Here is a 25,029-nt window from a genome sequence, read left to right as displayed (position 1 = left end):
ATTTCTGGTTCTGCTCCCCCGGACACGAATGTGCTGTTCAGTACTGTGCAGATCGAGGCAAGACACTCGTGTGTTCGCCAGTCATGCTGGGCTGGTCACGGTCACTGTGAGGGGGACGGGGAGAGGGGTTATTTGTACGACCTTGATGATCTGGCTGCCTCTTTTCTTTTCGTCTTGTTGTTTATACGGCCTTGCGTTTGCATCAGAGTCAGGACTGAAGGAGGCGATAAGAGCAAATTCCAAATTTTGCTTGTTTGTTGGGTTGACTTTTTTATTGCATTGTTGATTTCTTCTCGTTTTTTTATTTAATCATACAAGGGAGCAGCTGATTTCTCAACCCTACAGCTTGGATCCCATGTTCACGTGAATGGCCTTGACCTGCGAGTAAGCCTCCAGACCGGACTCGCCCAGTTCGCGACCGATACCACTCTGCTTGACACCACCGAAAGGAACGCGGAAGTCACTGTCGTTGCTGCTGTTGATCCAGACCATGCCGGCCTCGATCTCCGAGGCGACGCGGTGGGCGCGCTCGATGTCCTTGGTGAAGAGGGCGGCGCCCAGTCCGTAGGTGCTGTCGTTGGCGCGGGTGACCGCCTCGTCCTCGGTCGTGAAGCTGGAAATGACGACAAACGGACCGAAGACCTCCTCGCGGTAGATGCGCATGTGGTCCTTAACGTTGGTGAAGATGGTCGGGGCGATGAAGAAGCCCTTGTTGCCGGCGATGTTCTTGTGGGGCTCGCCGCCCGCCACGAGCGTCGCGCCCTCGGACTTGCCGGCTTCGATGTACGACAGGATCCGCTCGTACTGGGCCTGGCTGACCTGGGGGCCCTGGAAAGTGTCGTCCGCGAAGGGGTCGCCGACCTTGCTGGTCGTGGCCACCTCCTGCTTGAACAGGGAGACAAACTGGTCGTAGACGGATTCGTGGACCAGGATGCGCGACGTGGCGGTGCACACCTGGCCCTGGTTGTACATGATACCGGTATGCGCCCACTTGGCCGCCTGCTCGATGTCGGCGTCGCCGAACACGACCAGAGGCGACTTGCCGCCGGTCTCGAGGGTGATGTTCTTCAGCGTGCCAGCGGCAAGCTTCATGATCTCGCGGCCGGTGATGGTCGAGCCCGTGAAGGCGACCTTGTCGACGTCGGGGTGCGTGACCAGCGGGCTACCGGCGACGCGGCCGTAGCCGTTGAGGATGTTGACCACACCGGGCGGGAAGCCCGCTTCCTTGATGAGCTTGGCCAGGTAGAGAATGCTGAGGGGGGTCTGTTCTGCGGCCTTCATCACCACGGTGTTACCGCAGGCGAGGGCCGGGCCCAACTTCCATGCGGCCATGGCCAGCGGGAAGTTCCAAGGGATGATCTGGCCGACCACGCCGATGGGCTGACGGAGAGTATAGGCGAACTTGGCCGGAGTAGTGCTAATGGTCTGGCCATGGATCTTATCCGCCCAGCCGGCATAGTACCGGAGACAGCTAAGGACCTCACCAAGATCGTCGTTCAAAGAGACGGAGTACGGCTTGCCTGGAAACGGTCAATATCACCGCCGGAGCTTGGATTCTGCTGCTGCTGCTGCTGCTGCTGCTGCTGCTGGAATAAGGGCCACCTACCGTTATCCCATGTCTCGATAGTGGCAAGTGTCTCCCGGTGCTGCTCGATCAGATCCGCCAGCTTCAGCAACAAGTGGCCGCGCTCAGTCGCAGGCAGCAGCTTCCACGACGGATCCTTGAGAGCTTTCCGGGCCGCCTTGACGGCGATATCCACGTCCTCCGCATCAGCAGCATAGACGGAGACAATCTCCTTCTCATCGCTAGACGTTCGATCAGCACAAGCTTCCGTCGTCGCATAAGGGTTCTTGCAGGAGACCTACGAAGGGTTGATGGAGGCGAGCTTCTCGCCCGACTTGGAGGGAACGAATTCATTGTTGATGAACAGACCGATAGGCTGGTCATACTGACGCCCGTTGGGAGCAGTCAATTGCACGCTCACGTTGCTGCTAGCCATGGTGAATGAGGTACTGTGGAGTGGGTGGTGGGGCAAGAGAGGAGATAGATTGCGGCAAGGAGTGGAGAGAGGAGATCGGAGAGATGCAGCTGGAGAGAAGAGGGGAAGCTGACGACAACCAAAGCGGGGAAGTCGAAGTCGGGAGGCGATGAAGTGAGGGGAGAGGAGGGGGAGGCGTGGCATTGACCGGGGGGAGAGGAAAAGAAGGAGTAGAGGACAATCGAAGATGGAGCCTGTGGGATAGAGGGGAGGTTGACTTTATAATAGCCTTGGGAGGAGGAGGAGCATTGAGCTTAGTTGAGCTGGTTAGCAGCGACGGAGGCTAACGCTAACCTTCTTGGAGTCCCCGCAATTGCTTCCTGCGCCCTCTGGGTTCCTGAGGCTTCAACTTCAGGCTCTCCATCCCCGCTTGAGACGATAACAACCGCATCCCAACGAATCAGCGTTGCCATGCTTGAGCCAAGTTGCCCCTCTTCGGATAGACTTACTCTTCCCAGTTATTAACTCAACTACTAACTTATTACTTTAAGAGTACATCAACTAATAAAATTGTTTTATGTTTCAAAAATAACAACCACAATCACAATCGGATTGACAATGTCCCCAAAGACACAATCCCCTCAGAGTCTTGACTCGTACATGCAGTTTGCATTGGGAAAATCCAATCATCGTTATTCGCAGTCCTATCCACTTCAACCGCGGATGCGGCGGAACCTCCAGCAGCCATCATGCATTGTCAAAAGGCTGCCTCGATTCACAACCACAGTAACAAGAAATCACTTCTACAAATTACAAATCATAGGGTCCACGAAAGAAGATTGATTGTATTGTAGAAACGCCATTGATTGTACAGAGACCCGGCTTTACCGACGTGATGTTACCCATAACCCGAAACTTCATCCCATAAGCTGCTCTGAAAGGACATCAATAATTTCACCATTTTACTCGCTTGGTTGCGGCGCTTCTTCGAGCTTTTCAGTAGAGGTACCCTTAGGAGAGTCAGTCGACTCAGTCACTTCAGTCGCTTCGTTGGCGTCGTTTGCTTCGGTCGCCTTAGCCGTCTCAGTCACCTCAGCCGTCTCAGTCGCCTCAGCTTCCTTGTCTTCGGCTCCCTCTTCTTCGGCAAGCCCCAAGATGAACTCCCATTCCTCGGGTCTCACAGATGACACACTCAGCCGGGACTGCTTCAGCATTTCAAGGTTCGCCAGCGGCTTTCCAGGAGCCATGTTTTCCTTAAGCTGACTCAGAGGCACGAGGTTCTTGAATTTCCGCCGGAACTCCACACGGACCGCTTCCCACTTGGGTTTCTCGCGCTTCGACTTGGCGTCGTAGTAGGGGTGGGCAGGGTCAAAGGCCGATTCTGAAGTTACATCAACGTCAGCCAACCATCTGGTACCTGGGCTAGGGCTTCTCACCATCGACAAAATGTTCTTCCACAATCTCCATGACGCCGGCAACTCCGGGTACTCTGCAATTGGAATGATAGAAGAAGGCCTGGTCACCCTTCTTCATGGCCCGCATGTGTCTCTGCGCTGTTCAGAAAGTAAGTTACTGATACCTGTGCCAAAGCTCTCGCTCACTACTCACCAGACGGGTTCCGTACACCTGTTGAAGTGTTAGCATTGAGACAGGAAATTGGGTCAACAGCAAGGCAGACTTACCATCCCAGGCCTCTGGCTCCGTGCGGTCGCGAAGATCATCGATAGAAAACTTGACATCAACACCCTTCTCCAAACGGCTCTCAGGCTCAGCCTTCATCAACCAGTACGAGGGTCCCGAAGTCGCCTTGACTGGGGTAGGCAACTTGGCCGAGACAGCAGACTTGACTTCTGGCGATTCTGTTTTGGTTTGTTTGGGGGTCGACCTGGTGGTGCCATTCCGTGACGGCGTCGGCGTCGGCTTAGGCGAGGACTTCCTAGGCCTACCCCGGCCGAAAGTGCCGTCCGATTTGGGTGTCTTGGGCTTGGAGGGAGTGGAGACTGCTGCGATTTAGTTGGCGGTTCACCATGGACGGACTAACGTTGTGTTTGCCATCGACTCGTCTTTAGGCTGGGCAGTGATACGTCGTAGAAAGCAGGATTGCGCGCAGAAAGCACTGACCAGAGTTGGGGTCTTTGCGAGGCCGGCCGCGACCTCGTTTGGGGCCATCCGGGCGCTTGGGAGTCGAACCCTCGGGGTACTTCCGGGGGCGACCTCTCTTTCGTTTTTCGCCGTCGGCTGGCGTATCTGGCGCAACCTGCACGTAAGAAAGTAATGTGTTAGTTTTGATGATGGGGAATGGTTTGGAGAAGCAGAGAGCATTTCCATTGGCGGGCGACGCGCACGAACAAAAGGCACGGGCCGCCCCTCATCGCGCTCCTGCTCGCGTTGGAGCTTGAATTGTGCGGTGGGAAGGGATGAATGGATGGAGTACGTACTCTCTTGGCAGCTGGAGCACTCTCTTCGGCGATGGACGCGCTCTCCGACTTCCGCTTACGCTGGGGAGGCATGGTGTGCTGTCCAGAGAACAGAGAGGAAATGTGGGCGAAGAAAGCCAGGACAGTTGATTGAGGAAAGAGAAAGAAAGATCTGTGGAAGAGAGACCAAAGATGAGCGAGGTCAATTGTATGAAGAGAACTAAACTACCACGGTCAACCAAAACACAGATGGCAGAAGGAGGAAGCAAAGGCGGGGGAGTGGAGGTGACTTGGGGGAGGGAGGAGGAGGAAGAGCACGTATAGGACCGAGACAGAGGCGATCGCCGTGACACGGAAACTCAGACGCGTCTAAACACACCTTCGGGAGGGAAAGCCAGCGCCGCGCGGGCGGGCGGGCGGGCGGGCGTACTATGTAAGTTTAGTTACTGTACGGAATAACTACTGTACCTACAGCATTCACCGCCCGCTCCTTATCCCGGACCAAGCAAACAAGCAAACAAGCAAACAAACTTCCCTTCTGGCGCGCAACTCCACCGTTCATGAGTATAGTTACTTAGGTAGTTACCATCCAATTTCATAATTTGGTAGAAGTGTTGCAGTGTCTGGCCTAGATACATCACCTGAGTCATTCACCATAGACAAATAGACAATGGTCGAAAGCTCCTGGTGGTTCTTGAATCCTCAAGGTCGATTCTTTTACTGCATGTAATGTACGATCATGACGATAAGGAGCGCGACATATACTTCGAGCACAAGTCCAGTGCCTACATTATACGCAGTTTGATGCAGCCTACTCTGATTCACAACACTTACATACTGACTGTAGGACGACTTTTCCTTGGCTATAAATCCAATAACAAATCATAGCGTTGCACCTGCTAGCGCGCCATCAATGGGATCCGGCACATGGTGGCTCAGTTTCGGGACTACGCCTTTTTCCAAACCCCATTCCCAATCACAGAACACACCTTCCATCGAGAATCATGTATGGAGGAGATGTCTAGATATGGGTTGAGGCTGAGAATAGAACACTTATAGAAGGGATGCAATTTCCCGCATACTCACATGCCACAGCACCTCATCGAGGCGGGAACACCTGATTTGGGCTGCCGTCCACAGTGCAGGCATCGATGGGGTCATTGGAGCCAAGACTTAGCAAGATAAGCGTGATAAGCTCATCCCAGGCTACAACTTGCACAAAGTATGGGATCCATGGCTTCTATATTGTGTCAGCCTGACTGCACTTGACCGTGTTACCAGAGGTCAATCTCAAGTGAGTGAGTACAGCCATGAGCTCTACTACTGCTACATCCGCAACTGATCTATGCGGCGACAGTTTATTCGGTCCGGTCATTCGACCAGGTTGTCGCGGAGGCTTTGACTTCACTGCTCTATTCGAGGCAGCCATCTTGACTATCGCCCCTGCTGCGTGTTTCCTACTTTTATCACCATTCAGAATCTTCCAGCTTTACAAACAATCTCCTAAAGTTATTTCTTCTAGTCTTCGTCTCCCAATCTTAGTATGTGGACCCCCAGATGCTTATCTGAGCAGGTTGAGGACTAACCAAGCCTTGAACCCAGTCTCTCGCTGCTATCTTAGCAGCCATACAAATTCCCCTTCTCGCACTTGTCGCAACCGAGCATGCTCCCCAAAAGCATACGTTCCTCGCGGGTGCCATTCTTGAACTTCTGGCTGCCCTTGTCCTCGTGGCTGTTGTTGATCTGGAGCATGTCCGTTCCATCCGGCCGTCATTCATAGTCACTGCCTACCTGTTCACAACCCTGTTATTCGATATTACCCGTGTACGCACCTCATGGTTGTTATCTGGCAGCCGCTCATACTCCGCCTGTCTTTCAGCATCCCTCGCCATCAAGCTAGTCTTACTGGTACTTGAGAATATCGATAAGCGGAAATGGCTTATACCAAGCGAGAAAGCCAAGTCTGGAGAGAGCGTGAGCGGACCGTTCAGTCGAGGGCTATTCACATGGCTAAACAGGCTCTTGCGAAATGGCTACTCGATCATACTCACAGGCGATGCGCTGCCCACCATCCACGAAAAGCTCCAGTCTCGTGATCTGTCCTCCCGATTTGCTGAGTCCTGGGCAGGCTGCAATCAGAGTCGCAAGAATGCTTTGTTCCTGGCTGTTATTAGATGCCTGCGATGGGAGATAGTGGGAATCGCGTTCCCCCGTCTCTGTGTAGTGGGTTTCAGCATTGCACAGCCATTTCTGGTGGGGAAAATTGTGACCGTTCTGGAGCGAACCGACTCTCTCGCTCGGGACATGGCCTACGGTCTAATTGGAGCTACCGCGATTGTCTTCGTTGGGGTTGCTGTGAGTCTCTCAAATAGGGCCGGGCATTCGGCGTATCTCGTGAAGCGAATGTTTCGTTAATCCAGCTCACTAGGTGTTCACCGCGAGCTACCAGCATCTAGGGTACCGCGCTACAACTATGCTACGAGGTGGCCTCATGGCTTTGACTTATGAACACATGATGAATCTTCCACTGGGCACCACAGACGAATCCAGTGCCATGTCACTTATGGGGACTGACATCGAGATGCTTGCCGAATACTTCCTCTCTACAGTATGCGAGACATGGGCTAATGTCCTACAGCTGGGCCTGGCCACTTGGCTCCTGCAAACCCAAGTAGGTGTTGTCTGTATTGCTCCTTTCGTAGTGGTAATACGTAAGCCTTTCCATCCGAATCACATGGGTTTCGTTCAGAATATGACTGATCGTTCGCAATAGTCTTCACGGCAGCGTCTTTCGGCATGGGAAATGCTGTCACTGCCAGGCAAAAGACATGGCTGCAGGCTACAGAGAAGCGCGTGAACTTTACCTCCGCTATTCTAGGATCTATCCGGAACGCGAAGTTCCTTGGTTTGTCCGAGATTATGGGAACCATGATTGATGCTTTGCGTGAGGAAGAACTCACTATCTCGAAGCGATTCCGCCGGATTCAGACAATCCGTGTATGCATGGGTATGTATCTTCTCAGAGCGCTATAACTAAAACTGACGCAAAATGACTCAGTAAACCTTCCATCAATCGTTGGTCAACTTGCAACATTTGCAGCGTATGGTATAGTAGCTGCAGTAAATGGATCCGGGGGATTCCACGTCTCGCAAGCCATCACATCACTTTCGTTGGTTAACTTACTGGTCAATCCGCTCCAGCAACTTCTGCTGGCGATCCCGGATACATTTGCATCCCTCGGATGTTTGCATAGAATACAGGACTTCCTCAGGCAACCGAGTCGCGTTGGTGAGTGTTCTTGATGTTCTCCGTTCAATTCCCAAGGTTAAATCCAAAGCTTATGTGCTTTTCACAGAGAAGAGGAAGTTAGCTCGGCTGCTATCAAGTCCAGCAACTTCGTCCCGAAGTCGATCTGGTATTGAGCTCTCTGCTCTCTCTTCCCCCATCACTGGCTCTCTGTCAAAGCAGGCCACGATGCATATGTCCCTGGAAAATGTCCGTTTTGGATGGAAGTCCTCACCACTGGACAAATCCGGCGTTACCCTTAACTTCGAGCAATCTGACAGAGGAAATCTCGTCACGATTGTCGGTCCCGTCGGTAGTGGGAAGTCCACCTTTTTGAAAGGCCTTGCCGGTGAGACGCCTGTACTGGATGGAAAGCTCGTTATCAGCCATCCGGACATAGCATTCTGCGAGCAGATGCCATGGCTTGCTAATGCATCAATTCGGGATAACATTGTGGGCGACAGCGGATCATCGTCGTTTGACGAAAGATGGTATCACACAATCTTGAAAGCATGTGCGATCAACCTGGATATTGGGAGAATGCCAGCAGAAGACCGGACGCTTGTAGGCAGCAAGGGGGCGAAACTGAGCGGAGGGCAAAGGCAAAGAATTGTTCGTTATTAAACTGCCTGATAAGGACTCGGACATAATCCCACTACTAACATCGACAGGCCATCGCACGAGCTCTCTATTCTCGCAAACGCATCGCTTGTTTCGATGACGTTTTCAGTGGTCTTGACAATGTGACTTCCCAGCAGGTGTTCACTAATGTCTTTGGTCCGGACGGTCTGCTACGTCAGGTGGGCTGTACTGTTTTCCTGGCTACCCACAACAGTAAGATTCTTCGTCGAATGACGGCCTTATAATTTCCAAATGTGGAGTGTCTGCTGATTTGAATACAGCTCAGCACCTACCGCAATCCGACTTTATCATTGTGCTGGGCAATGATGGTGAAGTTCTTGAGCAGGGCACTTATTCCCAGCTTCGAAGTCACATGGGAGGTTACATTAACAAGCTTGATCTGAGCACAGGGCAGCTAGGTGACCTAGGAGCGGCTTATACTGTTCAATCACAGTCTGAACTCACGACGACGACTGCAGACACTGGAAACGCCTCGGATTCCTGTGATGGCAATCGACAGACAACCGACACTTCTGTGTACAAGTACTACTTCTCTAGTCTGGGTTGGCTGAGAGTAGCCACCTTTATGTTTTTGTTGACTGTCAATTCAGCCGTTGGCGGATTCCTCTGTGAGTCCTCCCCTCTCTTACTTACGATATTCTAGCTGTCATAAAACGCTCACGTCTGAGTAGACATTTGGGTGGAACGTTGGTCGAGTAGCAACGACAGTGCCTCAGGCTCGCGTTCAGGATATTGGCTGGGAATATATGCGGCATTGGCCGCGGTCGAAGCAGGCTCCCTTGCGCTTGCTATATTGTGTGTTCAACCCTCCTTCGTCTCTATATTGTGTGCTGACAGTAGATGCAACTGTTCAGCTGGACATGGGTCATTATTGTCCCAGCTGCCTCGAAACACCTTCATTCCACTGTGCTCCGCGCTTGCATGAGGTGAGTTATGATTTCATACATTGGGCGAGACTACTGTGACTGAGAACTAACCCCTTCAAGTGCTCCCTTATCTTACTTATCAAATGTCGAAACTGGAGCTCTTGTAACTCGCTTCAGCCAAGACATGCGTCTGGTAGACATGATTCTTCCCCGTGGGTTCATCTCTTTAGGATTCCGTAAGTATACAATTCATGAACAAGGTGAAACGAATTTTATATTGACATTTTTGAACTCAGAGCTCTTCAGCGCCCTCGCTCAAGGCGCCATTACCATCGCTTCCTTGCCTTATATCGCTGCGGCTCTGCCATTCCTCATCGCGCTGCTGGGCCTGCTTCAACGATTCTATCTTCGCACTTCTCGCCAACTGAGATTGTTAGAGTGAGTCTCAGCTGTTCCGTCTTCATTTTTCTTCCTGAAGCATTGGCTTCCTGGATGCCTTGATTCCGTCGTGCTGATTCACTTCAGAATCGAGCTCAAGAGCCCCTTATACACTCACTTCATCGAGTCTCTTTCTGGAGTGACCACCATCCGCGCCTTCTCATGGACGCCCGTGGCCGTGTCTAGGATGCTTGCTATGCTTGACACCGCCCAAAAACCTTATTATCTTCTCCTGTGCATACAACGCTGGCTCTCACTGGTGCTGAATCTTATAGTAGCTGCTCTAACAGTCATCATGGTCGGAATAGCCGTCGGCGTTCGTGATCATGTCAATCCAGGTCTGCTAGGTATTGCTCTCGTGTTGATGGTCGAGCTAGGCCGAGTTCTATCGGAAGTGATCCAGAATTGGACGCTGCTCGAAACATCGCTGGGTGCGATTGCTCGGATCAAGTCGTTTTCCGAAGACACCCCCACTGAAGAAGACCCGACTCTTGAGGCCCATGAGCCACCTGTGGGTTGGCCCAGCTGTGGTCAAATTGAGTTTGCTGATACGAGCATTGCGTATGGCACCTCCGAGTCAGCAGCCGCTGTGCTGAGCGACATCCGCCTTCAATTCCGTGGTGGGGAGAAGATTGGGCTATGTGGTAGGACTGGAAGGTCAGTTGCAGTGTTTCCGAGCATCATCTCGAATTCATTCAGACGTTAGCTGACCGCGAATCACTACACTCCAGCGGCAAAAGCAGCCTCGCACTTTCTCTACTTCGCCTCAACGAGGTTGTGTCTGGCCAAATTCTGATTGACGGACAAGACATCTCCCTCATCTCCCGATCTTCGATACGCCATCGCATCAGCAGTCTCAGCCAAGAGCCCTTCCTATTTCCAGGGACCATCCGGCAGAATGCGGACCCGTTGAACGCTGCTACGGACGCGGACATTGTTGATGCTTTGCGCTCTGTTGGAGTGTGGGATGCACTGGCGGCGCATCACAAAAGCTACAGCCATGACGAAGAGGTTCTTGGAGTCAAACTAGACGACAGCATCTTGTCAGAAGGCCAGAAGCAGCTGTTCTGTCTGGCACGGGCTCTGTTAAGGAAGAGCAAGATTCTGATCCTCGATGAACCGACGAGCAGGTATATTCCTTGTTGACTCATCTCTGTTGTTCGGCTTTCTCAAACGCTGACCCACATCCTGCATGCAGTTTGGACAAGGAAGCAGATGCTCGAGTGCAGAAGCTCATCCGCGAGTTGTTCCAAGATTGCACGGTGATCATGGTCGCTCATCGGATTCATACTCTACTCGACTTCGATCAGGTCGTGGTGTTGGACAGCGGACGGGTTGTCGAAGTGGGACATCCACGCGGACTAGCCCGCAGACCTGATGGGGCTTTCGCTAAACTGTTAGCTTTTGAGGTCTGAAGTCGACTGCTTCGATGGGTTGACGACCTCAGAGCAAGTGACTAGGCAAGTAGATATGCGCGTCTTCAGATCAAGGGACTATGTATAAAGGTTATCGGAGGGATTCTGAGAACTTTCACGTGTAATTCCATTATGAATAGGTAGGTCCCAGTGCCAACTGCTACATACTATATCAAGTAAAGAGAGAGTGCGTTGCCCGGCCAGTGTCCAGACTCCACGGATAATCAGTCCCATGGTTCTTGTTGATAAGCCCCTCCTTGCCTGAGCGGGACTAGCGCCAAAGTCAGCCATCAGCCATCAGCTCCCCCAAGAATGAGCTCATCCCCCACCAATGACTGTGTTCTGCCCCAGAAGCGGTGGCAGATTGCGTGATCGAGGGGGGTTCCAGTGAGGTCGGCTCCCTCCAGTTCCAACATGGAGGGGCAGTCACCACTCTAGCACTGAGGGGGAAACGAGAGAGTGTCCGAATTCGGGGATGTTGGCCACGGCACCCGCAACTATTTAGCCTCTCTTTCATCCTTCTTCCCCCCCTCTGTTCCCCTCGTACCTACCTTCTCACCACTCCCATCCGCTTCCTCTCTCCCTCCATAAATCCTTACCTTCTACTGTACCATACCATTCACAATGGCTCAGGATCGTGCTCCTCCGTAAGTTGACCCATTGCTTACCTCAACTGTTCACAAGCTCGAGGTTGGTTTGTATAGATCACAGCAATTCTGACCGGCTCTTCTCAAATAGTCTCCGTCTCGGCTCTGAGGCCCCTAACTTCGAGGCTGACTCCTCCAACGGCCCCATCACCTTCCACGACTTCATCGGCGACAGCTGGACCGTCCTCTTCTCCCACCCCGTGAGTGATCGGAGTTCGAACTATATTGCTAGGACACCCGTGACTAACCAATGCGGCCGTTGGAATAGGATGACTTCACCCCCATCTGTACCACCGAGCTTGGTGCCTTTGCTAAGCTCGAGCCCGAGTTCACTGCTCGCGGTGTCAAGCTGATCGGTCTGAGTGCCAACGGCACCGAGTCCCACCACGCCTGGATCAAGGACATCGACGAGGTCACCGGCTCCAACCTCAAGTTCCCCATCATCTCCGACCCCGAGCGCAAGGTCGCCTACCTGTACGACATGGTCGACTACCAGGACACCACCAATGTCGACTCCAAGGGTATGTATCTGGTTCTTCTGAGTTTCATTCTGGCTGCACATCCGCTAACGGAACCCCAGGCATGGCTCTCACCATCCGCTCCGTCTTCATCATCGACCCCAAGAAGAAGATCCGTCTCATCATGACCTACCCCGCTTCCACCGGCCGTAACACTGCCGAGGTCCTCCGTGTCATCGATGCTCTCCAGACCACTGACAAGCACGGCGTCACCTGCCCCATCAACTGGACTCCAGGCGATGACGTTGTCATCCCTCCCCCCGTCTCCACCGAGGAGGCCCAGAAGAAGTTCGGCGACATCCGCATTGTCAAGCCGTGAGTACCCTTTGATCCCCGGCTTGTCACTTCTTGATTTTACTAACTTGGGACCAAAGTTACCTTCGTTTCACCAATCTGAAGCAGTAAATCAAAAATGTCTAGGTCAGCCAAAGATAGGCAGGAAATTTGCAGTGATGCAGTCCGACTACAGGACTGGTGCTGAGAAAAGGAAGACAGATCTGATACGAAAGTTATGAAAAAATATGAGATAATATTTTATACCCGATGATTCCAGCCGAGGTAGCAAGAAGTAGTTCGAGCCGGCTGCAGGCAGTTGATCTCGATGTATGCAGGAACCCAGCTTGACCAGTAGTATCTGCTGAAGTCTGTGGTGTTCCTGCAGGCTGTACAGTAGGTTCCTGGGACGAGCTGCCAGTCCCCGCTCACAGTCGGAAGGGAGGATTGGAGCCATGGTTGGCCGTCTGGGTCCCTCCGGGTGGCGATAACAGCATCAGATCGTTGCTGTGTCATCCTGCATAGCTCACTTCACCTTGTATGGGGGGAGAGTGCGTTATTTCTGGAATTAAGAAGCTGTGGACTATCCATCAAATGTTGCCATTCTCTCGAGGCTCCATGTATGTGAAATGGGGGCCAGTGGTTCGTATCATTGAGGAATGTTTGAGTAACCACTGCATCGGCTGCCAACCGCTGAGCTGAGCCGCATTGGAGGACAAGGTGGCTGCGTGGTAGTGGACTGGTTGTTAGTATGTGTTGGAGGGTGTGGGAATTCGAGGACCCATCCATGCGAACTGTGTAGATGGCATTTGTGATGATGATGAGATGAAACTACTACACAACCAAGTAGTTATATAGTAAAAGAGCAATTGACTTTTCATGTGGAAGGTCTCTTGGGTGCCTGGACCGTAGTTGAGGGACAGACAGACCGCCTTCCTTCCTGGAATCAATCCTTCTCCTCCTTTTCCTTTTCCTTCTCCTTTCCCTTTTTTTCCCCACCCGCCTTTTCTACTCAGAGGGTCGCTTCTCGCACTCTCAATCCTTCTTATTCTTCGTTTTTGTGCTGAGACGGTTGTGTTGACTATTGCAGCATTGGTTATACCTTCACAAATATTGTCTATCTCATTGATAAGGAAACGACTGAATTATCTGGTGCCGTTCTCCTCCGCAGCGGGGATAAGTAGTCACCGATAACTTACCGATCGATTTCGACTTTCCGCCCGCCTGTGCCCTCCACCCCCCCCCTGATCATCCCTCCTCCGGTCGCACTGCCCCCCCAGTCCCATTTAGACGTCGAAGATCACCCGACCGCTTTCCCACCAACGTTGCTGTCAAAATCTCTTACTAGGTCTGTGCTGCTGTGGCACGCAAGGGTGGCGTCTAACCCTCTTTTACGACTGTGATGATCCTCGATCGCCTCGACCCTTTCCCTTCCTCTCGTTCAACGCCATATCCCCGGAAAAGCAATTCCTGACTCTGGGTACCGCAAGCGGGCGGCACTTTCTCCTACGATACGCGCAAAGACTTACGATAGCGACAAAGTTTTACTGAGTGGTCTCCTCGATTATAAGGCGCTCACTCATCATCTTTCCTGCGGGTTGAAGGTAAACAGACCTCGGAAATACCCTCATTATGATGTCCCGAAGCCAGTCGAGCCTGGGCTTCTTGGATACAGGCAGAGACGACCCATCTGCGACGGGGATCTCGCCTCGACTTCAGCAAGCCCAACAGCAGTCGCAATCCTCCAACTCCGGTCCGATCAACCTGTCAGGCCTGGTATGCAATGTCCGTCGGACCACCGGCCGAGAGCCGCACCCTCTCGTGGGCGCAACGACTACCATCTTAGGCGATAGGCTATACGTGTTCGGAGGCCGGGTGCTCTCCAAGAGTCGTCCGCAGTTGACGTCGGACATATACGAGCTGGACTTGATCCGGCGTCACTGGACCAAGATCGAGGCGACCGGCGATATTCCCCGCCCGCGGTATTTTCACAGTGTTTGTGCCTTGGGAGACCATAAACTTGTGTGCTATGGCGGTATGTCGCCTGCCTCAAACGTGTCCAAGGACCCTGCTGCCGCGAGCGGGGGATCGGGGGGTCAGGAAGCTCAACCGGAAGTCGTGGTCATGTCAGACATCCACATCTTTGACGTGCCCACTCGGACTTGGACCCGCGTGCCAGCCATCGATTCCCCCCAAGGTCGCTATGCGCACTGTGCGACAATTCTGCCCTCCAGCGCCCATTTTACCTCAGCCACCGCACCTCTTTCGGCTATACACCATAACCCGGCGTCTTCGAACCCGCACCAGGGCACGATCGGAGTGGATATTGATGGGTTTGGGGGTGCCGAGATGGTCGTGGTCGGAGGACAAGATAGCTCCAATCATTACATCGAGCAGATCAGTGTCTTCAACCTGCGGAGTTTGAAGTGGATGAGCACCAGCACGCTTGGCCGCAGCTGTGGTGCCTACCGCAGCGTGGTTGCTCCCCTACTGGGTATGAGTGTCTCCGAGATTGGCTCTGCGGCGGAGGATCGAGATGCACAGGAGCCCATTGAGGACTCCCAGGTCGAGGGTTGCCCAATGCTTATCTACTCTAATTACAACTTCCTGGATGTCAAGTTGGAGCTTCAAGTACGCTTGCCTGACGGTCGCTTGGTCGAGAAACCCATGCAAAGTCAGGCCTCGCCCCCGGGGTTGAGGTTCCCCAATGGAGGCGTCATCAACGGTCATTTCGTTGTCAGTGGTACCTATTTGACCTCCTCGAAGCAGGAATATGCTCTTTGGGCACTGGACTTGAAGACTCTCACTTGGGGTCGAATCGATGCTGGCGGCTCGGTCTTCGGTCAGGGTAGTTGGAACCGCGGAGTTCTATGGTCGAGAAGAAATACCTTTGTTATTTTGGGCCAACGAAAACGCAGCTTGGTGGAAGATTATAACCACCGGCGTATCAACTTTTCACACGTGTGCATGGTAGAATTGGAGGCTTTCGGTCTCTACAACAATGCGTGCCGGACTGCACCCACCTCGGGCTATGTCTCCTACAGTGCGCCATCTGTCCCGGCTTCTCTCCAGTCGAAGCTTACCAAACTGACCTCTGGTGGACGACCGTTCTCTGCGGCCTCGGACGAACTAGGTCGTCTCGCCCACTCGCTACCTGAAATGGCCGACATGGAGCTCCAAGCCGTGGGAGGGGAACGCATCCCCGTCAACTCGCGCATCCTGACGCGCAGATGGGGTCCCTACTTTATTCAACTACTCCGCGACTCCTGCGATGGGGGAGTCTCTGACTCTGCTACTCTTCGTCCTGCGGTTGCCATGTATCCCAGCCGCAACTCAAGTATTACCATCACCCCCTCGATCGGCCAGAACAGCAACTATTCCAACGCCAGCACGCTTGTCAGTAACCGCTCCGTCACCTCTAAATCATTACTAGCAAACCTCGAGATACCCTCTGCGCATTCTCTATCGCCTACCGCTCGTCCCCGTGTACTCTACCTACCTCACACCTACCTCACCCTCCAGGTCCTTGTCTACTATTTCTACACGTCCTCCCTGCCCGCTGTGGGCTCCTCTCTCTGCACCCCCCAGATTCTCTGCTCCCTCCTCCAACTTGCCCGCCCTTATCAGGTCGACGGCCTCCTTGAAGCCACGGTCGAACGCCTCCACCAAATGCTTGACGGTCGCAATGCTGCGGCTGTCTTTAACGCGGCCGCCATGGCCGCGGGAGGAGGCCGTGGGACAGGGTTCGCCAGCGGGCTTGGTGGCACCTTGGAAACCCTGAACGGCGCTCACGCGGCCGCCACCGCTGCCGCGCAAGACCCCTCAGCGCTGACCACCACGACCACCAACACGACCGCCACCACGCAACCCTCCTCAGCGGCCCAAAGCCACCTCACCTCCGACTCGTCCGACACGGAACACGGCACCACCGCGTCGGCCGCCCTCTCGACGGCTAGCAGCGTCAGCGGCGTCGGGGCCACCTCCACCTCGCGCGGTATCCCCCTCCGCATCAACACCAACATCTTCAGCCGCCGCCAGCGTCACAGCGACCGCGAGCGCGCGCGTGAGCGCGAACGCGAGCGGGAACGCGAACGGGAGGTGGAGCTCGAGCGCGAACGGGACCGCGAGGACTCCATCAGCAACGCCAGCACCGCCACCTCGGCCTCGGCCTCGACGAACACCAGCTTCGACCATTCCGACTCGGAGTACGGCGGCGGCGGCGAATCCGCCGGCCGCGCCCGCTCCTCGTCGCATCACCGCCGCAACACAGACGCCGAGCTCCGGCCCGAGCGCGAGATCTGGACCGGCGACCCCAGCAGCGTCATCGGCCTGCAGAAGCGGGGTCTCCGCGGGCTGATGGAGGGCCGCCGGCTGCGGGAGCGCACGACTAATCCCACGCCCAACGGCGGCAGTAACGGGGTGAAACCGGGTAGTGCGGCGGTGAGCTTGAATGGCAATGGGAATGGAGTGGAGTAGTAGTGGGCCTGCAGCTTTTGGGGGTGTACGGTTTCCTACCTGTCTGAAGATCTTCAGTCTGAGAAAGCTTGAGCGCGAGACAGGGAGAAAGTGTGTGCGATTTCCAAATTCAAGTATATATTATATCTAACTTCACTTGGATGGGATATTTTATTTTGGGGGGGCAGGAAGGAAGGAAAGTTGGTAGGGTAGGTAGTAGTTAATGATGAACGATGCATGACAATCTTCTTCTGGATTCCCGCTTGTTTTGGTTTTTGTGTTTTGTGTTTTTTTGGGGAGGAGAGTGGATGGCATTTGTTGAATTGAGTAGCTGAGGACCGAATCTCATAATGAGCCAGGTGGGTTGATTTCAGTCGCATGGATACACTGTGAAGATGTACGGTTCCTACTGAGTAAGATAGTATTGGGTGGAGATTGGGTGGAGATGCCCAATTGCAGTGCCCTGGTCGATTTTCCGGAAATGGTTGGTGCACTGCCTCAGGAATCAACTATGGCTACTACTATAAGGTAACCAAGGTGCCGAAATTGAAGGCACCCGGTTTTAGAATCCAAATATCACCCACGAATCGTCTTCCATTCTACGCCGTAACATACAACTGCAGAAACACAGAATCGAAGATGGAAAGAAATGAAAGAAGAATCTCGTTCATGAAAAACATAGATAAGAAGTTCTTAACCCCTCAGATGGACATTACTTCGTGCGCTCGACAGCACCCACGCCTTCCAGAATAACCACTGGTCCTGACGTACGCTGACGCCCGTATCGCCCAGATCCTCGGGAGTGTAGGTGCGCAATTGCTCCAGGGTCGCGCGGTCGAAGGAGCGGCGCGTGCTGCCGCGCGGCGCGAACGACAGGGAATCCACGTTCAAAACGGCGTCGCGCGAGGGGGAATGGGGCGTGGGCTGTACGACAATGGCGAGTGACGTCGGCGTGTGGGAGCCACCGGCACCGTTGCCGTTACCGTTGCCGTTGGTTGCGGTGGGTGCATGGTTGTGATTGTGGTGGCCGTGGGCGTCGAAGTGGTTCGTGTAGTCGATCTCCCGGAGATCGAGGCGCTCGAGGTGGTCCATCTCGTCGTGGAGCAGCACGAGGATGTCGCGCCAGCGTCCGCCCGGGCGGAGGTAGATACCGGAGAGCCGAAGATCTCGCAACGGTCGCCGATGGCGGCGGATGAGAGCCATCAGCTCGTCTGAGCCCAGGCGCCAGCCTTGGATGCTCAGCGTGCGGAGTCGCTTCCATTGCAGACGATGGAAGATGTGCTCGAGCGGCAGGGCGATCGGTGCATGGGCCGGATAGCCTAGGTGGATCGCGGTGAGGTTTTTGGCGGCCAGGAAAAAGTCATAGAAGACATTGGATAAGGTGTCCATGCGCGTGGACAGATCCAAAGTAGAAGAAAAGGTGATGTCTAGGCTCGTCAATCGAGCCCCCAGTGCGGCGAGACTGGTTGATGGGGCTTGTAATAGTTTCGCAGTCGCCTCTGGACTGATCTGTGGGCCGACGAATCGAACAGCGTCACAATTCGAATCCAAGAGGGCGATGCTCAAATTGGTGACGGCTCTGGTGCACGCTGGCTCCCAGTCCAGTCGCGTTGTTCCTCCCAATGAGTGTTCGTGAATCCAATCCAGAATTTGCTCATCCGCCTCATCCTGCAGTCGCAGCAACTTGACCTGCTGCAGGGATGTGAATGCTCCGATCGCGCGGCGCAGATATAACAAATCGTGACTCGCCTCGACGATACGTTTCTGCTCGTGAAGGCGACGTCGGTGGGTCGACGAGAGAGGAAAATTGTCAGTATCAACCGTCTCTAGAACGTCGGGCCAACCTAGACGGTTATCAGCTTTTCCTGGCACTCAAAGATGACGGGTCTTCGGAGACGGTACCGCTTCCTTGGTAGAAGGGTCGCACCATGTACGTGAAATTTCGAACATGGCAGGCTAGCTGCATGCTCAAAAGTTCCTCTAGCCTCCGGAATCCATCCGACGAGAACCGCAGCACAAAGCGAGGGAATTTCTGCGGTGTGCCGATGCGCATGAACCTTCGGCAGACGAGTCGGAACCGGTCCAACTCAGACTTCTCACCGTATACATGGGGGGATTGGGCATTCAGTGGAGTCGAGGAACCATGCGAAGTCGTGGGGGAGGCTTCGAGGGAGGAATATTCGAAGCCCAGAAGAAACGAGAGGATGCCCTGGATGAGCTCGTCCGCCAAGTCGTCAAAATGCCGCGGTTGGTCCATGTTTGTCGCACAGCGAAGCAGCAGCGTGTTCGGCTGCCTGGGCCACTCGCACCAACATGGAATCCCAAGTCAGGTCTGGAGTGTAGGTCGCAAATCAAGGGGCACTGACTTGTCGGACATGCAACGAAATTAAGGAGATGTAAAGGGGGGCGATGTTCGTTTTAAAAGAGCAAAGAAAACGTCACAGATAAAATAAGCAAAAAGAACGAGGAAGACGGATGACAGCAGCGAAAATTAAATGTTTGGGAGAGAAAAAGAAATAAGGATGAAAAATCCTTGAAGAAGAAAAAAAACAAGAGAGTGACGAAAAGGAAGGACGAAAGTGATACATCCCCTCTTCTAGTTGGAGGCACACAGACACAGACACACAATCTTCTTCTCTGTCATCTGCAAAAGATGACGGCGGGCCACAGCCAGCGCGCGTGCAGCAGCAGCAGCAGCAGCAGGTTGAACGTGTCTGACCAGAAATTGACAGCGTCCCACCGCAAGCTCATTTCCTCCAGCGCACCGGGTGGTCATTATCGCATTCAGGGCCTGCAGAAGCCCCGGGCGGGATCAGACGACTCGATGATGGCCGACCGGGGGGACGTATACCGGAGTCACATGATCAAACGAGTATGCGGTTATCCAGCGCGAACCTGCAGGAAAGCTGGTCGAGGAGGAGAAGGATTGGCAGAGAAGGGACGACGGAAGGGAGTATAATGATGCGACAGCAAGAGTCAAATACGTGCAGACGCCCAGCTGCGAGGGAACCCCGCTTGGAGGTAATCGCAATTCATGGCGGCCTGTCGTTGCAAGCCTTCACCGTCCCTGCGGCTTGACCACGTCGCGGAAGATTATAGATAGACCAGGGGGGAGGGGGTTTGATGTGGTGGAGAAAGGGGGAATGAGATATGGATGGTTGAGGGTTGCTTGTTCATGATGCACAGGTGAAGAAAAGTAGTGGATCTCGAGGTTGAGAGATTGGCCAACAGTGGCATTGCCCGTTCGGGTCGACTCTTTGCAGTAGCTTCATCGCGTGGGTTGTCAACCTAGTCGACTCTTTGCAGTAGTTGGTGAAGAAGGAAGAGGGGAAAAAAGGATCACCGGCACTTAAGCAGCACTTAAAACGCCGTAGTCCAGTAGTCCCCGAGCCCAGGCGCAAGCCCAAACACTGCAATGATCCGCTGGTTGGTTGTCGCTGTCTCGTTTCCTTCAGTCTGTGTTGGCGTCGCCAGCCAGGTAAGTCGGGGAAAACAAAGGAATAAAAAGAGATTAGATCAGAGAGAGGAGAAAGCGCACAGGATCAAACAACGCTATATACGGTACATGAGGTCGGGACGGTCTAGAAATTACACCACCAAGGAGAAAAGTTAAGGGCCCTTCCACGCCCACTTATCCTCCATCATCTATCTGAATCGGTCGAGTTGCCGGTCTGGACTAGATAGATAGTTGGAGATACATCAGATCTCGTGCTGTCCAATCGTCTCCTCTGTGAAGGCCATCTAGACCTCATCATAGTTGTTGTCGAACAGACCTTTGCTTGTACGATTGGCTCAGGTCACCACTAATTTCCCGCATCGAGATCGCGCATCTCGGGAACTTTCGCGCCAATCAATCATTGCAAAGCCTTCTCCATCCGCCGCCGCCTGATATCTGTGCTGCTTATCTTGGATGCAAAGTCCTCCGCGTCATCGGGAGGCACCTCCGTTGTATGCAGGACATCGACCTCGAAAACAGCCAACGGTGCCCATCCTTTCTTTGTCCGTGCATCATTGACTGCAGCGCCGCCCGACCGAGTCTCCTTAGAGACCACAAGGGCGCCAATGCTTTCATCAGTGATGGTAGGACCAAAGGGATCCTTGATCTCCACCAATTTGAAAACTAGATCGGGCCGTATTTTCATGAGGATGTACTTCCCATCAGAACCCGGCTCCAGGGCTTCTTCAAGCTGAGATCCACTGGGTCCGGAAGCACGAAAATTCATGATGGCACTCAAGAAGGCACCTGTGCTATGGCTGCGTTCTTCCCAGCTTTCCAAGAATTCGGGATACTTTTTCTTTACCAGCAACTCATCGCCGGTCACTCCCACGACGAGGATTCGTTCCCTCCCCGCATCAGCATCCTCCACGGGCTGTAAAACAAGTGCTGTTGCGGTCAGTAATAGTTTGTGTCCAATGTGGAAGTGGTCGAACGTGCCCCCCACAGCGACTGTGTAGGGCGAAGTGGCTTCGTGGAGATCGCCTAGGGTCACAAGAGATTCTGATGGAGTCCAGTGCGGTGCGTCTGGGATGGCATGTAATGAACCAGAGTCGGGAAGTTTAGGATCCGCCACCGGAGAATAGAAGCTACTGAAGGCTGCGGCCAGATCCTGTCCTATCTGATTATCAGGGTAGTAAATTGACTTCCATGGTCGTCCTGACCTAGCCAGAGTTCGCAGGTCGACGATCGGGCCATCGCGCGGAACTGCTGGAATGCTTTCCGGGCTCCGAGACAGATCATAGTCGAGGAGTATGACCCGTGCATCGATACCTCCAGGCATATCCAACTCGATCTTGTGTTCGATACATACAATCCCAATCAACCGGTATATGCCTTCAAGAATCGACTGCAGGCTTGCGAACGCTCTAGTGCGGGGTCGGCAGGAAGGGGCGAGCAAGCCTGGTAGGGAAAGTGCAACATCGAGAGGAGCCACGCGGTCGGACCCGTCCAGCTTGAGATGAAGGGTAGAGCAGACAGTTGACAGAGTAGCCTCGTATGCAGACTTAAGTTGGTCAAAGTCGGCCGCTGGCGGAGGTGGCAGCAGCAGCAGGGCCGAGGTCGGTTCGGAAGCCATATTGTACTGATATGCGGGGGAATGACTGTCAGTATTGGTTGTCTGTAGCAATTGCAATTATGGATAGAATAGCTGGAGAGTAGCAGGCAAATCAGAAGCCAAACTGACAGCAGACCCAAAAGCACAGACGACCCGATGGCAGTCGGACGTTTCTGCTGAGTCGAAAAGGGAGTAAGTAGTATTCAGCTGCCAGGTGAAGTACTCAGTAGTATTCCGGCAAGAAATAACAATAAATGATGGCCGAAGATGGATTTCCCCGCGATTGGGCTGACTCAGCCTGCACGAGACTCCCCCGTGACTTCCCTGTAGTCTCTCTATCTCTCTCTCTCTCCCCATCTCCCTCCCTTCTTCCCCCGTCGCTTCAACTGCTCTTATTCATTCGTTTCAGGCCTGTTCGGTCTATTCAGGCACTTCTTCTGAGTCTCTTCAAGCTCCAGAATGTCTTTGTGAATTTGTTCACGTTGTTGTCCCTTTCTGACATGACCTAGAGCGTGCACTGTCTCTGGTACAGTCGGAGCTCCTAGCGCCCTCCATCCCCCCTCCCTCCCCAAGCTAATCCTCGCAACCTGATAACCGCTATTCACAACCGTTCACACCTGACATTCTGCTGAGGTGGGGCTTCAATTGAACTTATTTGCGTGGCTAGGGTATAATACGGTTCGAAGTATTCGAATTTCACGCTGTCATGTCGAATGCGAGCCAACCCTTCGACCCTCGCCGGGCCACAACGTACGGGCGCCCGGAGGAGCTGCATATCCCGTCCGGTGCTCCCAATTTGCAGCGACAGTCCATGTCCCACGAGTTCATCTCGGGCGCTGAGAACCACGTTCCTTCAATCAATGTGCATCCGTCCGGCTCACAGCCTGGCCAATTTGGAGGCGGCAACAGCGCTGCTGGTGGTCATCTACCAGGAGCACTGCAGCCAGGCAACTCCAACCGTCCACCGGCAGTATCCATGAACACAGCCCCTTCGGTGCTTCCAACCCTCCCTCAGTTGTCGACCCCCATGCAGCCTCCCGCAGCACCGTCATCACAGCCGCAACAACCACAGCAACCGCAACAGCCGCAGTCCGCGGTGCAACAGTCAACAAACCCGCGCTCTAGCATGGTCAATTCTCACGGACATTCAAGATCCAGCCCGGCAGGCTTTGATCAGCCAAAATACAAACAGCCGGGCTCGTCGCCGGGTGCTGGCTACCCGCCGCAGACTCCGTTGGGAGCCAAATACTCCCCCTTGGGCCTTGCTGATATCCGGCCAACCGGTGACTTGTTGAGCGACACGATGATGACCTCGGGAATGATGTCAATCAACAATAGCGAGAATCAGGTGCCTACCAACAGTAACTATATCGCCCCGTGGCCCATATACGCAGTGGACTGGTGCAAGTGGCCGGTGCCCGGCAATTCTGGCTCCTTTGGCGGAAAGATTGCCATGGGAAGTTACTTGGAAGATAACCACAACTATGTATGATGTTGCTTTGCCTTCAAGATAAGCTATGGTGCTAATTTGAGCGCAGATTCAAATTGTTGATACACACTGGACCGCTCCCGACCCGGATACACCAGATGCGGCGGCTGGAGACATCAAGCTGGAGTATGTCAAAACTGCGGAAGCCACCCATTCATATCCTGTAACTCGGATTCTTTGGGAGCCACCTTCTTCACAGAAACAATCCACAGACTTACTGGCAACGTCTGGCGATCATCTCCGGTTATGGTCGCTGCCTGCTTCGCAACCAGCGCCGGCTTCGAACACGATCACACGGTCGAACAACCAAAGCGCACCGACCGCGAAGCTGCAACCCTTGGCTTTGCTGTCGAACTCAAAGTCTCCGGAGCATACCGCGCCAATCACATCCCTGGACTGGAACACCATTTCACCAAGCCTTATAATCACATCCAGCATCGATACCACGTGCACAATTTGGGACATTCCCACACTTACCGCCAAAACGCAGCTGATCGCACACGATAAGGAGGTGTACGACGTACGGTTCTGCGCCAACAGCGTCGATGTCTTCGTCAGCTGCGGTGCTGATGGTAGCGTTCGCATGTTCGACCTTCGCAGTTTGGAGCACAGTACCATCATCTATGAGCCCACCGAAAAGAATGAGAAATGTAAGACATCCCTATCAAACCCACAGTCACGAAGATCGCCTTATTCACAAGGATTTTTTTCAGTGATGAGTCCCGGGAATGGCAGTCCTTCCGCGCCTGCACAGTCTGCATGGCCACCACCTCTGCTACGCATTGCAGGTATGTGAGCTTATAGATGTATCACGTTTGACATACGTACTCACTACTGCAGCCTCTCCCCATGACTCGCACCTCTTGGCGACGTTTTCGCAAGACTCGAACATCGTAAGAGTTCTTGATGTGCGCCAGCCGGGACAAGCTCTGCTGGAGCTGAAGGGACACGCCTCCTCCATAAACTCCGTGGAATGGTCCCCGAATCGTCGCGGCGTGCTCGCCTCGGGCGCAGATGACTGCTTCGTCCTGCTTTGGGACTTGATCAACCAACACAACGCAGCCCCGGTGCTGCCGGGCGCACACCCACCGGGAGCCCCAACAGCGACGCCAACGAGCGAGCGTGGCCCGGCAGCTGCCTGGCAGTGTGACTACGAGGTATCTAACATCAGCTGGTCGCCGCAGGGCGGGACTACGCCAGCCGGGCATCCACGCGACTGGCTCGGGGTTTGTGGCGGGCGAGGCCTCTGGGGAGTCGCTCTGTGAATAGCTTCATACATCGGCTAGACTTTTGACAGATCGTCATTTGCATGTTATTTGTTTGTCTTTTCTGTTTTCAGACTATGACTTACCCCCTTGGTGTTATGATTTTGGTACTGCTCTCATTTGGGATGGGCTCCGGGACATGATTGAGATGACGTCCCGTGGCAAGGGAAGCCCCATATAGCGCGCGGAGACTTTTACCCGCGTAGGCGACCTTCGGTATATGGCATGGTACGAGTAAATGAATTAACGAACAACCCTATTTTTTTTTTTTTTAGATGTATCGAGATC

At 53.7% G+C, this 25,029-nt stretch overlaps 7 protein-coding genes across 7 annotated transcripts; 3 read left to right on the top strand and 4 right to left on the bottom strand.

Moving 5' to 3' along the window:
- Positions 1-339: 339 nt before the first annotated feature.
- On the bottom strand, positions 340-2,000 carry BO72DRAFT_382024 (aldehyde dehydrogenase family protein; the record flags this gene model as incomplete). Its single annotated transcript, XM_040941454.1, has 3 exons — positions 340-1,520; positions 1,607-1,806; positions 1,867-2,000. The coding sequence occupies 3 exons, from the start codon at positions 1,998-2,000 to the stop codon at positions 340-342; spliced, it is 1,515 nt and encodes a 504-aa protein (XP_040799682.1).
- Positions 2,001-2,804: 804 nt separating this feature from the next.
- On the bottom strand, positions 2,805-4,761 carry BO72DRAFT_449656 (DUF55-domain-containing protein). The gene is made up of 6 exons (XM_040945072.1): positions 4,418-4,761; positions 4,101-4,236; positions 3,662-3,979; positions 3,588-3,605; positions 3,416-3,532; positions 2,805-3,360 (listed from the first exon to the last, which is right to left on the bottom strand). Exons 1-6 carry the CDS (start codon positions 4,487-4,489, stop codon positions 2,942-2,944), a joined length of 1,080 nt encoding a protein of 359 aa, XP_040799681.1. The 5' UTR covers positions 4,490-4,761; the 3' UTR covers positions 2,805-2,941.
- Positions 4,762-5,367: 606 nt separating this feature from the next.
- Positions 5,368-11,301, top strand: BO72DRAFT_432768 (multidrug resistance-associated protein). The gene is made up of 15 exons (XM_040943177.1): positions 5,368-5,937; positions 5,999-6,751; positions 6,825-7,107; positions 7,170-7,403; positions 7,455-7,685; positions 7,753-8,294; positions 8,354-8,516; positions 8,585-8,932; positions 8,996-9,119; positions 9,179-9,250; positions 9,311-9,426; positions 9,487-9,628; positions 9,716-10,285; positions 10,360-10,758; positions 10,827-11,301. The coding sequence occupies exons 1-15, from the start codon at positions 5,707-5,709 to the stop codon at positions 11,041-11,043; spliced, it is 4,425 nt and encodes a 1,474-aa protein (XP_040799680.1). The 5' UTR covers positions 5,368-5,706; the 3' UTR covers positions 11,044-11,301.
- Positions 11,302-11,456: 155 nt separating this feature from the next.
- Positions 11,457-17,178, top strand: BO72DRAFT_478704 (putative regulatory protein Ral2). The gene is made up of 9 exons (XM_040947525.1): positions 11,457-11,690; positions 11,782-11,890; positions 11,959-12,211; positions 12,271-12,523; positions 12,870-12,939; positions 14,213-15,217; positions 15,248-15,425; positions 15,456-16,900; positions 16,972-17,178. Exons 1-9 carry the CDS (start codon positions 11,668-11,670, stop codon positions 17,002-17,004), a joined length of 3,369 nt encoding a protein of 1,122 aa, XP_040799679.1. The 5' UTR covers positions 11,457-11,667; the 3' UTR covers positions 17,005-17,178.
- Positions 17,179-17,629: 451 nt separating this feature from the next.
- Positions 17,630-19,193, bottom strand: BO72DRAFT_382044 (F-box domain protein; the record flags this gene model as incomplete). Its single annotated transcript, XM_040941455.1, has 2 exons — positions 17,630-18,780; positions 18,839-19,193. 2 exons carry the CDS (start codon positions 19,191-19,193, stop codon positions 17,630-17,632), a joined length of 1,506 nt encoding a protein of 501 aa, XP_040799678.1.
- Positions 19,194-20,402: 1,209 nt separating this feature from the next.
- Positions 20,403-22,287, bottom strand: BO72DRAFT_165218 (putative pantetheine-phosphate adenylyltransferase). The gene has a single exon (XM_040939338.1). It carries the CDS (start codon positions 22,006-22,008, stop codon positions 20,791-20,793), a length of 1,218 nt encoding a protein of 405 aa, XP_040799677.1. The 5' UTR covers positions 22,009-22,287; the 3' UTR covers positions 20,403-20,790.
- Positions 22,288-22,352: 65 nt separating this feature from the next.
- BO72DRAFT_449648 (WD repeat protein) lies at positions 22,353-24,993 on the top strand. Its single transcript, XM_040945071.1, has 4 exons — positions 22,353-23,473; positions 23,526-24,126; positions 24,190-24,264; positions 24,317-24,993. The coding sequence occupies exons 1-4, from the start codon at positions 22,694-22,696 to the stop codon at positions 24,739-24,741; spliced, it is 1,881 nt and encodes a 626-aa protein (XP_040799676.1). The 5' UTR covers positions 22,353-22,693; the 3' UTR covers positions 24,742-24,993.
- Positions 24,994-25,029: the final 36 nt, after the last annotated feature.

Source organism: Aspergillus fijiensis (genome assembly GCF_003184825.1).
Source record: "Aspergillus fijiensis CBS 313.89 unplaced genomic scaffold BO72scaffold_35, whole genome shotgun sequence".
Lineage (NCBI taxonomy): Eukaryota > Fungi > Ascomycota > Eurotiomycetes > Eurotiales > Aspergillaceae > Aspergillus > Aspergillus fijiensis.
The sequence above is the reverse complement of the archived record's forward strand: the minus strand, read 5'-3'. Positions and strand labels throughout refer to the sequence as shown.

Bases quoted from the DNA above. Each gene is read 5' to 3' on its own strand.
- BO72DRAFT_478704 (XM_040947525.1), top strand. From the start codon at position 11,668: ATGGCTCAGGATCGTGCTCCTCC. The intron at 12,212-12,270 runs GTATGTATCTGG...ACGGAACCCCAG, and splicing joins CACCAATGTCGACTCCAAGG to GCATGGCTCTCACCATCCGC. The intron at 16,901-16,971 runs GTGAAACCGGGT...GTGGGCCTGCAG, and splicing joins CCAACGGCGGCAGTAACGGG to CTTTTGGGGGTGTACGGTTT.
- BO72DRAFT_449648 (XM_040945071.1), top strand. From the start codon at position 22,694: ATGTCGAATGCGAGCCAACCCTTCGACCCTCGCCGGGCCACAACGTAC. The intron at 23,474-23,525 runs GTATGATGTTGC...ATTTGAGCGCAG, and splicing joins TGGAAGATAACCACAACTAT to ATTCAAATTGTTGATACACA. The intron at 24,265-24,316 runs GTATGTGAGCTT...TCACTACTGCAG, and splicing joins ACCTCTGCTACGCATTGCAG to CCTCTCCCCATGACTCGCAC.
- BO72DRAFT_432768 (XM_040943177.1), top strand. From the start codon at position 5,707: ATGAGCTCTACTACTGCTACATCCGCAACTGATCTATGCGGCGACAGT. The intron at 7,108-7,169 runs GTAAGCCTTTCC...CGTTCGCAATAG, and splicing joins TCCTTTCGTAGTGGTAATAC to TCTTCACGGCAGCGTCTTTC. The intron at 10,759-10,826 runs GTATATTCCTTG...TCCTGCATGCAG, and splicing joins CTCGATGAACCGACGAGCAG to TTTGGACAAGGAAGCAGATG.
- BO72DRAFT_449656 (XM_040945072.1), bottom strand. From the start codon at position 4,489: ATGCCTCCCCAGCGTAAGCGGAAGTCGGAGAGCGCGTCCATCGCCGAA. The intron at 4,237-4,417 runs GTACGTACTCCA...TCTTACGTGCAG, and splicing joins GTGCTCCAGCTGCCAAGAGA to GTTGCGCCAGATACGCCAGC. The intron at 3,980-4,100 runs GTCAGTGCTTTC...AAATCGCAGCAG, and splicing joins TCGCAAAGACCCCAACTCTG to TCTCCACTCCCTCCAAGCCC.
- BO72DRAFT_165218 (XM_040939338.1), bottom strand. From the start codon at position 22,008: ATGGCTTCCGAACCGACCTCGGCCCTGCTGCTGCTGCCACCTCCGCCA.